Source organism: Cydia pomonella, chromosome 26, assembly GCF_033807575.1.
Source record: "Cydia pomonella isolate Wapato2018A chromosome 26, ilCydPomo1, whole genome shotgun sequence".
In the NCBI taxonomy this organism is placed as follows: domain Eukaryota; kingdom Metazoa; phylum Arthropoda; class Insecta; order Lepidoptera; family Tortricidae; genus Cydia; species Cydia pomonella.
In genome coordinates, this window is record NC_084728.1 from 10,409,722 (window position 1) to 10,425,660 (window position 15,939).

The 15,939-nt window shown below is 37.0% G+C and overlaps 1 protein-coding gene across 2 annotated transcripts in view; it reads right to left on the reverse strand.

Annotated features, from left to right (window-relative positions):
* Window positions 1-3,692: 3,692 nt before the first annotated feature.
* Window positions 3,693-15,939, reverse strand: part of LOC133532064 (protein prune homolog 2) — a 37,449-nt gene continuing 25,202 nt past the window's right edge. For both annotated transcript variants that reach the window (XM_061870553.1, XM_061870554.1), the window contains exons 5-10: window positions 14,725-14,852; window positions 13,328-13,460; window positions 10,687-10,823; window positions 7,695-7,826; window positions 6,615-6,701; window positions 3,693-5,904 (exon numbers count right to left, since the gene is read on the reverse strand). In XM_061870553.1, the coding sequence (XP_061726537.1) occupies window positions 5,784-5,904; window positions 6,615-6,701; window positions 7,695-7,826; window positions 10,687-10,823; window positions 13,328-13,460; window positions 14,725-14,852 (738 nt within the window). In that variant the 3' untranslated portion in view covers window positions 3,693-5,783. The remainder of the gene's footprint in view (window positions 5,905-6,614; window positions 6,702-7,694; window positions 7,827-10,686; window positions 10,824-13,327; window positions 13,461-14,724; window positions 14,853-15,939) is intronic.

The window sequence follows — 15,939 nt, forward strand, 5'->3', positions numbered from 1 at the left end:
TCGTTAATAACTAACAGGCCGATATCGTCCGGCGAACTGGTAATCAGTGGGTCGCTTTACAATCCTAGTTTAATGGTATTAAAAATAATTAATATACATTTATATGGCAGTTATGAGTCCTTTCCATAGTTCCATACTTATGGCGTTATTCATGAACGTGTTACTGGCCTGAATTAGCTATGAATTGTTTGTCTTTATCTGTCATTTTGATTTATGTATTTGTAAGAAAGAGATAAAACATAATTTAACTAAATCAGGCCCGTAAAGTTTTGTGGGTTAGCATATTAGTAGAACGTAGTACACGGTGTTTTTTTTTTTAAGTCCGTTAATTTCAGGGGTGCATTGCTGAGCTTAAATTAAGTAAGTTTCTTAGAGAAAAAGGTATTCTAATTAACTCCATTTTGGAGATAATGATTTATTTCTATCTGATAAGGCGCCTACGAGCGTGAACACATGCCTTAGGGCTTGTTTACATATTGATTAGTGCTTAGTATGAGTTTATACTAAACGCAAGTACTATCTCGGACAATCGATATTGGAAATAGCATGATATGTCATTGTTCAATGGTTTGGTGGATTTAAATATAATATCCGTGTCATAACAATGCTATTAATTACATTAAAAAAAAAACTATGCTAATCAGTTTCCTTAAAATAAATGTACTTATTACCCCGATGTTAACAGAGTTAAAAAAAACACCGTGAATAACATTTCCTCTAACAAACTATGCTACTATTGTCGCCTGGCTTACGGGACAAAACAACAAAAAAAAGTTGATCCACCCGTATCACCGAACGTACTAGACGAGAAGTAAGTTTTATATGCGAAATTATTGTGCTCAAAATATTGGCAGGAAAGTACAAACTTACAAAACTATTGTGTCATAACCTATAGCGACCCACTGTACTAATAGTAGTACAAATTATGTCCAATGAAATTTAAATCATTACTTAACCTATGCAGTGTATAAGAAGTTTCAAAATCTCTATATATGAAGTGTCCATCAAAAACCATTGAATAGGTGGCGCCACAACACACCGAAATGTCATAGACCTAGTCTATGACATTTCGGTGTGTTGTGTGTATTTATATAGATGTGCTATACGCGTGCACCCGAGGGACAGAATATTCGCAATGCGACAAAATTAAAAACAAGTTTTAACATTTCTGACAACATACCAAAAACAACCTACGTAATTTGGTCGGATTATTTGTTGTCCCTCTATATTATGATATAGTCTAAGTTCATGTCATGTCCTTGTGCCACCCTAGCGCCACCGGAGAGATCTCGAATAATTATTTACAGCTGACAGCTGACTATCACAACTTTTTTAAAGAGATTCCATAACAGATTTTTCTCCATTTTTAACCTTTTCGACGCCGTGTCAAACACAAAAACTGTCACTCGGACGCCACGTCACCGAAGTGCCAAAACTGATAGCCGTGTCTTATCCAACCTCGACATTGGCAGAATCATCAACACCTTGATGGAGCCATAACACGAAAAATTGATTGATTGAAATTGAACTTTATGCATATGCACGTAGGTTTATGTGCCTCGGTGGTCCGTGACGGATTAATCCGTCTTCGGCGTTGGACCCACTGTGCGGATATATCCGTCATTGACGTCAAAAAGGTTAAATGGAACAGTTGCGTTTTGTTTCATTCGATTTTAAAATACAAATTCGATACTATTATCTAATTTCATTGATACTTGTACAGTCGCCATCAAATATATCGGAGCGGCCGAGGTGCTCACAAATATCTGAGCACGCCTCTATTGTCGAGGCGTTAGAGTGCGTGTTCAGATATTTTTGAGCAGTTCGGCCGCTCCGATATATCTGATGGCGACTGTATGGCGGGCCGCTACAGGTTATACGAGACTGAGATATGAGCTTTTATCTCTTTCTAAAGCTGTGCAGAAAAAGGAATAGCATGATTTCTTGATTAATATGTAGTGAAGTATAATTTACATTGTATTATTATGAATTTATTAAATATTGCTTTAATTGGTCCTATTGTATGTTTTCATAAAAATAATTAATAGTCACCAAGTACTTAATACAGTCAAGACTCGGAACCGGTTTTGAAAATAGCGGTAAATACCGGTTTATTTCGGTTTTATTCCGAACTTTCATAAGAACGCGAACGTTTTAAGAACTTTAATGTTACCTTAATAAACCGGTCTATTCGACGAGACGGCCGTCCGGCTTGGTGGTGTGCCGCGTAAACAAAGACACCTATAGGAAGAAACCGGTTTTTATTGTTCGGAACCGGTTAATCTGGCAAGAACTTCGTGGAAATGTTCTCCTAAAAACCCGTTTAAAAATAACAGTTTTACGAACGAAACCGAAATTAAAAGGTTTTGCGCCAAGTACATAACGGTTTGGAAATTTAACCGATTTCCGAGCTATGAATACAGTTTTTATACAATTATCATTAACATTTTGTACAATTGCAAAAGTACATAAAATTATTTACTATCCAATATTCATTAATTTTATTATTCATATACGTATTTACTGATATGGAATGTCAGATAGTCAGACCACGACAAGTCTGCAACGATTTTGATAGCACACGCAGTGCAAGTATTATTTTAACCCTTAAATGCATAGTGATGTATGCAGTTTACACAACGAAAAACGTAATTTTATGCATCATTAGATAAAAATAATTAGTCAGTTTATACACTTTCAGATGTTTTACTTAAATTTGCACAGTAGTTTAGTTTAAAAAAAATACATTAGTTTTAAGACGAAATGGCGGAAAATTTGGAAAATCTGGAAATGTTGGTGATTTTTAGTAGACATGCGCGAAACAGTTCAAAAAGTAATGTGATATCACATCACTTTTTTGAAAACGTAATATTACACTGAGATATCACATCACTCATCACTCGAAACATAACCCGAACGTGAACAGCGCTCGGGCGCGGGAGATGGCCACATTACAGCTATCACCTACATTACGCAGCGCATCTACAGGACTCTTGTGACTCTAGGATGTACCTATCCGAAGATAGCCGAAAGCATCGCAGAGCGAGAGCGTGCGAGCACTGAGTACGAGTGCGAGCGAGATAACAAAGTAATGATGGCTTGGCAAACAAACATGACACTATCACAAGTGACATTATACATTACGCGCACTGTCTATAGACTTGAACTGACCACTCAATCGGCGCGTCAATCTAGCCTATGCCATAGTACGCGTTCGTGGGATATCTCATTTGTGATATTACGAGCATTACTTACACATGATTGATTTTTCATATATATCTTACTGAAAATTATATATTTACATAAATATGATTTAGCCTATATAAATTCTCACACTGATTTAGCAGTGAAAATCGATGTTGTAATGATTTTTTTCCGCAGAATCACTAAACAGTTATATAACACATATATTAATTTGAGGCAAAAAAAAACATGCATTTAATAAGGGTTAAACGTCAAACTTCTATGACATTATGACGAATAACAGACTGCGTGTGATATCAAAGTTCTTGCAGACTTATAGATCGTGCCATTCATGAAGACTCGTGTCTTGACTCGTATTACCATATTACTTAAGGTTAGATTTGACTAATCTGCGCGTCATCGTCCATGACACGAACTATGTCTTGATATAAATTTTTTTATAAACTAAATGTCAAATTCGTTACAAAAAATAATACTTTCGAGGAATGATTCGTTAAATGCCAAATCATAATTTTCTATAATAATAAATTAAAAAAAAAATACCTATGCGTTTTTTCTAATATTCGAAAAAATGGCACAATTTATCTAAATTAATCTTGGAGGATTTAACAACTGGAGACGCCTTTAAGAGCTTACCCCTCTGTCGAGAAGCTCGGCCAATGGTCATATGTATTGTATGGACTTACGTTTATCCGACATGACTATTTGTACGTTTGGTGTGCCCCTCCGCAGCAAAAATCAGCAGACTGTTTTGTACAGAAAATTACAGACAAGGCGTCTCGAGTTTTTAAATCCTCCAAGAAATAAATATATGAAGAATAACAAATAACGGCAAGATTGTACCTTATGATTCTCTAAAAGTTATTATTAGAAGCAGAGGTATTAAGTCTAAGTTATAAAAATGTGTTTGTTAGAGTCCGCAGCAAGCTCGGGTCTCCATACAAACGTATTTACGCTCTCATTTTAATACGACTAGCTAGATTGCTCTGAAACTTTGTACTTACAATAGGATAAGGTATATCTAAGTCTGTAATTAGTTTATGTAGCTTCAGATACCATAGTAAAAAAAATACAGCTAATTAAACTTTTTCATACAAAACTTGTTTTTGCTCTTTTTTATTTGTTTTATAAGCTGGAGTTATATACACTAATAACAGACATAGATATACCTCATTGTATGCGCAGTTTCATTACAATACAGCATGTAGTTTGAAAATGAGAACGATACTCCGTTTGTATGGGAAGGTGAAATTCACACAACAACATTTTTGGCAACATTTACACAAAAATGTTGCCAAAAAATATATGACGCCATCTATTGCGCCTGTCGAACTTCTCCTTAAACTATATACCTCTACTACATATGACTGAAGTTTCTCAAAACAAAATATTTTTATTTTCACCTTAAGATATCACACAACGTAACTTAAAATTAAAATTTCAAATTGTTTCTAGTTATAATTACACTAAAAATACAAGTTTCACTGTTTATAATATAATGTACTTTTTATTTTTTATAATATGGACAAAAGGTTGAACTCCACTGGCGGCACACATGGCAATCCAAAAATGAAATTAAGTACAGAAATATACGAATATCAAAGATTTCTTTCTTTAAGAGGGAAGAATAGATTAGCGATTTTGCGAAAAACCGGTACTTTTTCTACGAAAAAAACGTTTTCCAATAAATCTTAACAAATCACTTTGATTTTGATGGCTTCGCTTCTTTTTATTATTATTTTTTTGTATTGCAAATTTTGAGAAAAAGGAAAACCTATATACCTAGTTTTTTATTGTGTCAATAACACACCAAAAAACATGGAGAATAGGAAATATTTTGAAGTGGAAAAACGTTTTTTCTTTTTGTATGGACGGCCACGTAATATACCTCTTTTTTTTTTTACTACGTCGGTTGCAAACAAGCATACGGTCCGCCTGATGGTAAGCAGTTACCGTAGCCTATGAATAGATTACTAATTATTTCATTAAAAATAACACAATTTTCTTCGTATGTGTTAACGGCACCAGTCATGGGACATTTAAGAGAAAATTTGGAGTATTTTGATATTTTCTCGGCACCTGTGAAATTTCTAACACTTTATGCATTAAAAGTTGGAGGACTCCAGAGGAGTTACAAGCGCGTTGCCAACCTTAACACTCCGCACCCTCGTTGAGCTTTGGCAACCTTACCGGCAGGAACAAAACACTATGACTTCCCTCTTAAGAATAAAATTGGTGTGAAAAATTAAATATCGAAATTTAAATAAGTAAACTTTCGATGTATACATACATGCCTTTGCCTGGGGTCCAAAAATAACAGCAAAATTATACCTCAGGTCAGAAGTTCCAAGCCTTTTTATACCAATTTTTGCGCGATCTCGTGGTTGGAAATTTCTGCCCTGATATTTTAAAAATAACTTTAGTTTCCCAAAGTCTACTGTAGTTCTGCCAGTCTACTGTGGTTCTGCCAAAGTCTACTGTAGTTCTCCCAAAGTCTACTGTGGTTCTGCCAAAGTCTACTGTAGTTCTGCCAAAGTCTACTGTAGTTCTGCCAAAGTCTACTGTAGTTCTCCCAAAGTCTACCGCTTGCCTGCATCGTACTGTTTCACCAGTTCAGGGATAGCGTTGGGCTCGACTGGGACGAGTGACATTAGCTCTGTTAGATTTCGAACGTAGCTCAGTTTGCGGAAGAATTTTGAACTGAAAAAGTCATAAAATAAGGAAGTTTTTAGTGTATTTAATGTTTAACTTTTATACTTCGTTAGTACTTAGAAAAAAGGTTCGTTTTTTTTATTGAAAATTATAAAAAAACGCTTTTTTTATTAGTTTATATTACTTATGAAAGTAAAAGAATGTAAATAATCGTATATGATTTATAATTCTAACTTACTTGCTGTGATTTATTTTTCAAATTTTTTTTATTTTTATTTTATAAAAAGACGTCAATATCGCTTACCTTCTTTCGGTGTCCCGCCTTTTCGCCGAAAATTGTATTGCCGAATATCACTTGCCAACCAACTTTTCGCAGAGATTTCATTTGACAGAATAACTTTTCCCAAATAATTATTTCGCAACCATTTCATTTCTCAACCACATAGATAGGAAATGAAAATTGCGTCCTAGGTTAGTTTAGGTTAGGTTGGATTATGTAAAGTTGGGTTATGAAATTCGCCAAAATGAAATTTCTGCGAAAAGTTGGTTGGCAAGTGAAATTCGGCAATACAATTTTCGGCGAAAAGGCAGAGAACCAATATTTCTGTAGAAAATGAACGTTTGATCTTTACCATTTATTGAAATTTAACTAAGGTTCTGTTTCGCACAGTTGATCAAATCTAAGCAGCATGGGTGCATGTTGAGATGTTTTTGAACACATTAGCCGCTGTATCTGTAGTTGAACAGCATGAACTCACCTGACGAAGGCTTTAGTGAATGCGACGAAGATCTTCAGTCCATAGGTTGGATGTACCAGGTATAGATGCTTCAAGTTCTTTCGCAACCTGTCAAATAATTTATACATCAAAAATTTTATATTAAAGGAAAAAAAGCAGCCAAGTGCGAATCGGACTCGCGCACCGAGAGTTCCGTACAAAATTTACAGTTTTCGCAATTTTTCCTTTATCTGTGCTATAAGACGTTGCTTCGTACCAAATTTCAAGATTCTGAGTTCACGGGAAGTACCCTGTAGGTTTTGATTCCCTTGCGAGTGTCGAAAATTTGCGGAAATTTGCGGCATAAACGGCTGTATCTTTTGATTGCGTTGGCTTAGAAGTTTGATTTTTCACAGCTCCAAGGGACAGTAGACCTGAGTATTTGGTATAAATTCCAGCTTGATCGGCTGGCTTCCAGCTCCACGCGTTCCTGACAAAAAGGGTCTTGACAGACAGACAGACAGACGGACGGACAACAAAGTGATCCACATAGAGCTAGCATACGCGCGAGGAAACTTCCTCACGCACAATATGACCAGTGTAGACGTGCCTCGACCGAGGCGGTGCGCGCGTTCTCCTCGCCCGAGGCCGAGTTCGCCCGAGGCCGAGTTCGCCCGAGTCCGAGTTCGCCCGAGTCCGAATTCGCCCGAGGCCGAAATCGCGAAAAAAAAATTGGCTGTTTCATAATTGTGACTGGTCTGATATAAATATTTTCTATGACAGCATTTTTTTTTTCTGCGATTTCAGTGTTATTTCCATAGTAAAAGTTGCTCACTATGAACTATACATTAATATCGTTAAAATATTGCAGGTTAATAAAAAACACTGTAAACAATTTATATTTTCATATAGATCGTGCCATTCACGAAAACGCATGCCTTGTCTTGTAATGTCATGTTATTATAGTAGTTTATGTGACTGCTACATAATGAAAGGCATTAAAATACGAGTGTGAGTTTGAGGAACGAACGATGTGAGTTTTTTAAAAGGACCACAGTGTTTTAATGACTAATTATGTAAAGTTACACAGTTTGTAGATAAAATATGATTATTATTGCTTACCGCCTGTCTACAAGCTTGTAATATTCCCTCAACCAATGTATGGTGGGCAGCCGCCTCGGTCCCGCGCTGCCATAAAGGTATACCAAGATGTAGTTATCCGGTACTAGTCGTTCTAACGTCCATATTACGTATCTGAAAATAATTAATCATATTAGCAAAGCTAGGGCCCCAGATCCTTTATATTACTGGTGGTCCTGGCTACAAGTTTTGAACTATAAAAAAAAAACAGTATTTACCACAAATTAAGTTAATTGATTTGGTATTTTTGCTACGGTACAGTCACGTCTAAAAATATCGATACGGACAAAGTGCCAAAAATATGTATACACTACGTTAATATATGGGCAATAAGGTCGTGTATACATATTTTTGGCACTTAGTCCGTATCGATATTTTTAGACGTGACTGTATCCTAATAAGGCGTACCAGTACAGTCGAGTTCATAAATGTGTATACATGCATGTGTTAAATTTGTTAAATATCAAAAAGTGGCGCCATCTAATAGACCAAAGGTAGAGCAGCATCGATTCGAGCGATGGCGCCATAACCATTAGGTTGTGCTCGGTAAGATGGCGCCACTTTTTGATATTTAACAAATTTAACACATATCAGTGAAAGAATAAGGATCAAAGTCAAATGGCGTTCTATAAGTTTTAATCATGTGTCGAAAGACGGCAGTAAATTTACGTGGCTACGAAGTTTTTTTTGACAATACACCTCTATTTCAAATTATCTTTGATAATATTTATTTAGGCGATTTGTGTCCATTATTATGAGATAATCGAAGCTACGAAGATGTTTATTTTTTGTCCTATTGGGATGTTTGGAATACAAGATATTTTTGTTAAAAAAGTCTGAAAAGCAAATAAGCCAATGGAGTGGAATAATATATGGACTTTTACTGTCGATTCAGTTTGTTTAGTTTGTGAATTATTATATTATTGTGGGTTAAATACGGTGTAGCTTTATTTGACGACTGGTTTGGCCTAGTGGGTAATGACCCTGCCTACGAAGCTGATGGTCCCGGGTTCAAATCCTGGTAAGGGCATTTATTCGTGTGATGAGCATGGATATTTGTTCCCGAGTCATGGGTGTTTTCTATGTATTTAAGTATTTATAAATATTTATATATTATATATATCGTTGTCTAAGTACCCTCAACACAAGCCTTATTGAGCTTTCTGTGGGACTTAGTCAATTTGTGTAATAATGTCCTATTGGGACCGTGCGAAGTGCATGGTGTGGGTAAGTAAAGCGATCCCAGCGCATAAGGTGGTAAAAATTTGAACTAACTACGGATAGCGTCTTTAACATTTCGTACAATTATATGGCTCGAAATGAAACTTTGATTTACGATTACTCCTGAAATATTCATTTAAATTGTATGGTGTAAGGGACCCTTGTAATCTGTATGAAATGCTTTTTATATTTAACGTATTTATTTTGATAATAGTTAATAATGTATCCATGTAAATAGCTTTGCAAATGCCACATATTACGTGATCTTTTTCTAGAAGTTAAGAATGGATATAGTAAGTTATCCTTAAAACAACATCATCATTGTTGTTATTTAACATCGCGGACTTTTTTGTAGACCTATGAATGAGAAACAACTCCACCATACATTGTGTTGTTATAGCTCAAACGGATTAGGCAGCGTTTTCGATTAAAGCTCCAGCCAGCGTGATTTTTTCCGAAAACATCGTTATATTTCAAACAATTTACACAAAACCTTAACAAGTTATATACTTAAGCCTTCCTCAAGAATCACTCTATTGATAGATGAAAGTCGTATGAAAATCCGTTCAGTAGTTTTTAGTTTTGAAGTAGTTTTATAAGATGTAGTGAATTGACGTTTTCCCCTAGACTTGCGGACACTAGGTTGCGTGACAGTCGTGCACGCTCCCAATAATATTTATTTGTCGTTCATAAGCGCATTGTAATATGCCTACTTGAATAATATAATAACATATCTTTTTCTTTATCTTTTACCTTTATTGTTAAAACTACAGCTCATATACAATGTGTTTGTGCACGTATAGTGGAGCCGTTAACCACATATAGTACGATGAATTTTATCGACAAATCACCCCCATACCGATGTTTTTCAATCATTTTAAAAATGCACCCCTTCAAAGTTTTATGACGCCAAACACGACTATACTTGGTTTATGTACCATTATCTGTCCATTTACTAGTCGCACATTTAAAAAATAATAAATAATCATTCGACAGCTTATGAATTAGGGCATACATTTCAATCATAAATGTTACAGAGAATATTCCACAAATACTCGAGAATAAATAACGAAGATAAAAATTGTCTTGAAAAATTTACTTTTTTTTTTCACATTTTTTTTTTCGAAAACGAGGTCGTTGACCTGTACTTTTTTATTATTAAAAGACAGTACAGGATATCAGCTAAAAGATGACATCAAAATGATAGCCCTAGTTAAAACATTTCACAAGTTACATTAATCCAAACAAGACTTTCTGTAATGAGCATAAGCTTAGTTCTAAAGAATAATTAAAGCATTATTATTTGATTCCAAATGACAACTTTATTATGATTACTAAGTGTCAGAGATCAAATAAAATAAAAAAATCATTAAATTATCCTTAGAGATGTAGAGGGTCTCCAAGACTTGAATTCTTTTTGTCGATTCAGTTTGTGGAATAAATAAATAAATAAATATTATAGGACATTATTACACAAATTGACTAAGTCCCACAGTAAGCTCAATATGGCTTGTGTTGAGGGTACTTAGACAACGATATATATAATATATAAATATTTATAAATACTTAAATACATAGAAAACACCCATGACTCAGGAACAAATATCCATGCTCATCACACGAATAAATGCCCTTACCAGGATTTGAACCCGGGACCATCAGCTTCGTAGGCAGGGTCACTACCCACTACGCCAAACCGGTCGTCAAAATACAATTAAAACTACAGGTCATATAGAAAAAATAGCGTACTCACAGGAACAGATTGTCCATGACGTAGTGGTAGTCGGTGCGGCGCACGTCGGGCAGGTGGCACGCGCTGAACACTATGAGCGCGCAGCCGGACGCGTCGTAGCCCCCGTGCGATACCACCCGCTTGTACGGCTCGATCACCTGCCACATTTATATTCATTCATAAGAAAAAAGTACCTGGGCGACCGAGCTTTGCTCGGTTATAACTATTTATTGTAATATGGTGGTCTATAGGTGATAATCTTAACTACATTTTTTTTCTAAATTAAACTTGTCTAAAACAATAAAAATTAAAAAATTATATATAAACTTGAACATATAAAAAAAAACAAAAGTTAGTCACCGGACGAGATTCGAACCCGTAACACTCGTTTAGCAGTCCGCGTCTTAACCCGCTGGACCAGACGGACAGTGGCCGGCAACACGAAATTAGCGACCATATTCTGCGTCGAAAGAAAAACGCATGAAAACTCGAAAAAACGCATTTTCCCAAACATAAGACTAATCTAGATATATTGTATACCCCCAAAAACCCCCATATACCAAATTTCAGCGAAATCGTTAGAGCCGTTTCCGAGATCACAGAAATATATATACATATATATATATATACAAGAATTGCTCGTTTAAAGGTATAAGATAAACAAAAAGCATACCATAGTTTTTTACCTAATTTGTTAAATAGTACCTCCTTAAAAAAATTGTACCTCCCTGTACTTAAGGTTCTTACCAAAAACATACACCCGCCATTCTGACAGTCAGAGCGGCGGGTGTATTTTATTACGCGAAAATCCCGCGATTATTGATAAATTCTAAAAACCAATTTTTTGTACCTATTTTGTACCTTCATATTCATTAAAACAAAAAGTATTACGTTGCTAATATTATTGTAAATAACTCTGAAACAAAAGAAGATCGAAGGCTGCTATTAGGCATACAGTGTCCTTAGATTTAACCACTACTCCACCTTAAAGTATATCCAAATCCCTCGAGGGGGCCACTCTTGTTAGCTTATCCTGGTAGACCCTTTCAAGCACAAATGCCACAGATAATTTTCTACAATTACTCGAGAATTAATACGAGTAACAAAAAGAAAAGATGTCTCTAAAAAAATACATTTTTTTTAAATTTTTTATATTGTTTCAAAAACGAGGTCGTTGATCTGTACTTTTTTATTATACCAATTAGGTATATATTATGTATATTTAATTTAATTCATAAACAAACTTGTACAAAAGAATTCTTAAAAAACTAATTTCATAAGCAAAACTTGTACAAAAGGATTCTTAAAAGTAAACCAGAAGGTCTGTTTCCTAAGTAGGCGAACCTGTGATTTAGGATAAACAGTGCCCCTCCCCTTAAATATAATTATTAATTACAATAGGTAACAAGGTAAGAGATTCATGATCAAAGATAATGAGGTTATGTTATAACAAAGTAAAACAGCATACAATTTAGAAAAAGGAACAACAATAGATATTTCAAGAATAAGATAAAGTTTAAATCAAGCTATTAAGTTAAGTTAGCATGCTGACAAAGCTTACAACTTTGATTGTGTGTGTGTGTGTGTGTGTGTGTGTGTGTGTGTGTGTGTGTGTGTGTGTGTGTGTGTGTGTGTGTGTGTGTGTGTGTGTGTGTGTGTGTGTGTGTGTGTGTGTGTGTGTGTGTGTGTGTGCGCGCGCGTGTGTGCGTGTGTGAGTGTGCGTGTGTGTGTGTGTGTGTGCCCGAGTTGTGTCATGTTATTATGTTGAGAATATTCTCTGTCTCTTCGTAATTTTTTGTTAAAAGCCAGTCTGTTACAGTATGCTTGCATTGCCTTTTAGTCATATGATAAACGTTTAATTCCTTATTGACTTTATTGTACACATATGAACCATTGAATGTAAAGAATTTTCTACTGAAAGAAGTATAAAACTTTGTGGTCCTTATTCCGACTACATATGGTCTCCGGGTACTTGAAAGGTGTTGATTGTTATAAGTCAGAGTCGAAATTGTTAAATGATAGTACAGGATATCAGCTAAACGTTGACACCAAAATGATAGCACCAGTTAAAACACTCCACAAGATACACGAGTCCAAACAAAACCTTCTGTACGCGTCAACTTAGTTCGAAATAATTGCCCGCCGCCCGATTTTGTTTTTTTTATACTACTTCGGTGGCAAACAAGCATACGGCCCGCCTGATGGTAAGCAGTCTCCGTAGCCTATGTACGCCTGCAATTCCAGAGGAGTGACATGCGCGTTGCCAATCCTAACAACCCTCCCTCCCCGTTGAGCTCTGGCAACCGTACTCACCGGCAGGAACACAACACTACGAGTAGGGTCTAGTGTTATTCGGCTGCGGTTTTCTGTAAGGTGGAGGTACAGTCAGCATCAATAGTAGCGGATGAAACAACTCGCCAAAAGTATCTGACATCCCGGATAACTTTTCCAAAAGTAGATAAATTTCTAAAATTCACGTTCAAAACTATATCTTTTACGGTCTTAGTTGTTCTATATTAAAGACATCACTTTTTGTTAAGCCGTTACAGAATGGTAGATACTTATGAAACGTTATTTGATCCGCTACTTTTGATGCTGACTGTACTTCCCCAGTCGGGCCCTGCTCTAGATCTGGAATGACAATGATGATATAGCAGGTCACCTTCATGTCGCAGGTGACGGGCCCGCCCGGGCGCGGCACGCTGAGCCAGGCGCGCTCGTCGCGCAGCTCCTCGGCGGCCGAGTACTCCGGGATGGGCTCGCTGGCGCTGCACGAGCTCACGGTGTTGGTGGACCTGGACACAAAATTAATGGGTTATCTCCTGGCGAGCGCTGGTGGCCTAGCGGTAAGAGCGTGCGACTTGCAATCCGGAGGTCGCGGGTTCAAACCCCGGCTCGTACCAATGAGTTTTTCGGAACTTATGTACGAAATGTTATTTGATATTTACCAGTCGCTTTTCGGTGAAGGAAAACATCGTGAGGAAACCGGACTAATCCCAACAAGGCCTAGTTTTACCATCTGGGATGGAAGGTCAGATGGCAGTCGCTTTCGTAAAAACTAGTGCCTACGCCAAATCTTGGGATTAGTTGTCAAAGCGGACCCCAGGCTCCCTTGAGCCGTGGCAATATGCCGGGACAACGCTAGGAAGAAAAAAAAAATCTCCTGTAGACAAAGACTAATTGATTGTATAAGATGTGTAAAGTATGAGAGAAAACGAGCTTCGAATTTGACACCTTGAATGGCACCTTGGAGTTTTTTTTTTTAGAGCAGTATGATTAGTTGTCAAGCTGATCCCAGGCTCCCATGAGCCGTGGCAAAATGCCGAGAAAACGCGAGGAAGAAAAACAAAAAAAGTATGCTCAGGTCAATTTACGAAAGCTGGCACGAACTATACACAACTACCTTTCGCTGTGTTCCTGTTCGACAGGTGTGTGGTACCCGGGCTCCGGGGGCTCCGCTTTAGACTCTAGAGATACACTTCCACTATCCAAGCTGTATTCATCGTTTGGGGACTAGAATAAACAAATTGTACGCGGGGTCTCAAAAGGTTGATAAACATAAGTACCTTTTGCTGTGTTCCTGTTCGACAGGTGTGTGGTACCTGGGCTCCGGGGGCTCCGCTTTAGACTCTAGAGATACACTTCCACTATCCAAGCTGTATTCATCGTCTAGGGGACTAGAATAAACAAATTGTATGCGGGGTCTCAAAGGATTGATAGACATGAAGTACCTTTTGCTGTACTCCTGTTCGACAGGTGTGTGGTACCTGGGCTCCGGGGGCTCCTCTTTAGACTCTAGAGATACACTTCCACTATCCAAGCTGTATTCATCGTCTGGGGACTAGAATAAACAAATTGTACGCGGGGTCTCAAAAGGTTGATATGCATGAAGTACCTTTTGCTGTGCTCCTGTTCGACAGGTGTGTGGTACCCGGGCTTCGGGGGCTCCTCTTTAGACTCTAGAGATACGCTTCCACTATCCAAGCTGTATTCATCGCCCTGGGGACTAGAATAAACAAATTGTTCGCAAAATCTCAAAAGGTTGATACACATAAGTACCTTTTGCTGTGCTCCTGTTCGACAGGTGTGTGGTACCCGGGCTCCGGCTCAGGCTCTGGGGGCTCCGCCTCGGACTCTAGAGAATGCACACTGCAGCTGTCTAGACTGTCCTGGTCATCGTCTGGGGGCTAGAACAAATTATTTTTCTATCACATCTACCTCTTTGTTAAAGTAAACAATAATACACGGTGCTCACGAGAATTCCGAAAGATTTGGGTTATTCCCACTAGTTACCACCAAATTGTTACCAGTGGTAACTACTGGGAATTTTTTCCCACCTTTTACCACTGGTAACAACTGGGATTTTTTTTCCCAGTAGTTACCACTGGTAAAAGGTGGGAGTTTTTTTCCCCGTAGTTACCACCAAAATTTGGTTAGCATTCAATACTAATAAAAACAGTCAAAATATAGTGCTTTAATCAATAATTAATTAAGTTGAATGAATTATAAGTTAATTAGTTATTAGTTTAAGAGTCCTTATTCCTACAGACGAGCGTATTTTGTAAAATGCTTCCTTTTTCATTCAAGATTACGACGTAACTATTAGTAATTATTCAAAAACTGATAACGTACTTAAATAATCGTTTCCTAAACTAGGGGCTCCAACAGTTCAAATTTTCATTTTCTCTTTTAAACCTCTTTTTTAATGAGGTTTTTTGGGAGTCTTTTCCAAATTTTGCAGTGAGATGTGGCGTTTCGGTTCTCAATTTTGCTATAAACAAGAATCATTTGGTACATGAATGACCACAATTTGATTCAACATATCTCGTACGAGGGGCTGGAATGATTAACAATCGAAGATTCATTTGAAAAAACTGATAAAATACCTTCCGAGTTTTCTTCATTTTTTTGGCGAAAACAGGGTTTTATTATATTTTATTTCCGCAAATTGTACGCATATTTTGCTTTAAAAATAATATTATAGCAAACTGTAACTTTATGTTAACCTATAAAAAAAAAATCGTAACTATGGGACCTACATTGCCGTAAATTTATATTTTTTTAAAACACGTATAAATCACGCAGCAGCGACGCCCCGCTCTCAGTCCGCGCGGAGCGCGCTTAGAGGACGGACCTGTGCTCGATTGTCAGGCATTCGTTGCGATCGTAATCAGCTACGGAGTTCCGAGAAGTGCTATATACTGCGATTAGAAAATCTTAATAAAAGTTCATTTTTTACAGTATGCCTAACAGACTCGCTTATTGATGGATTTT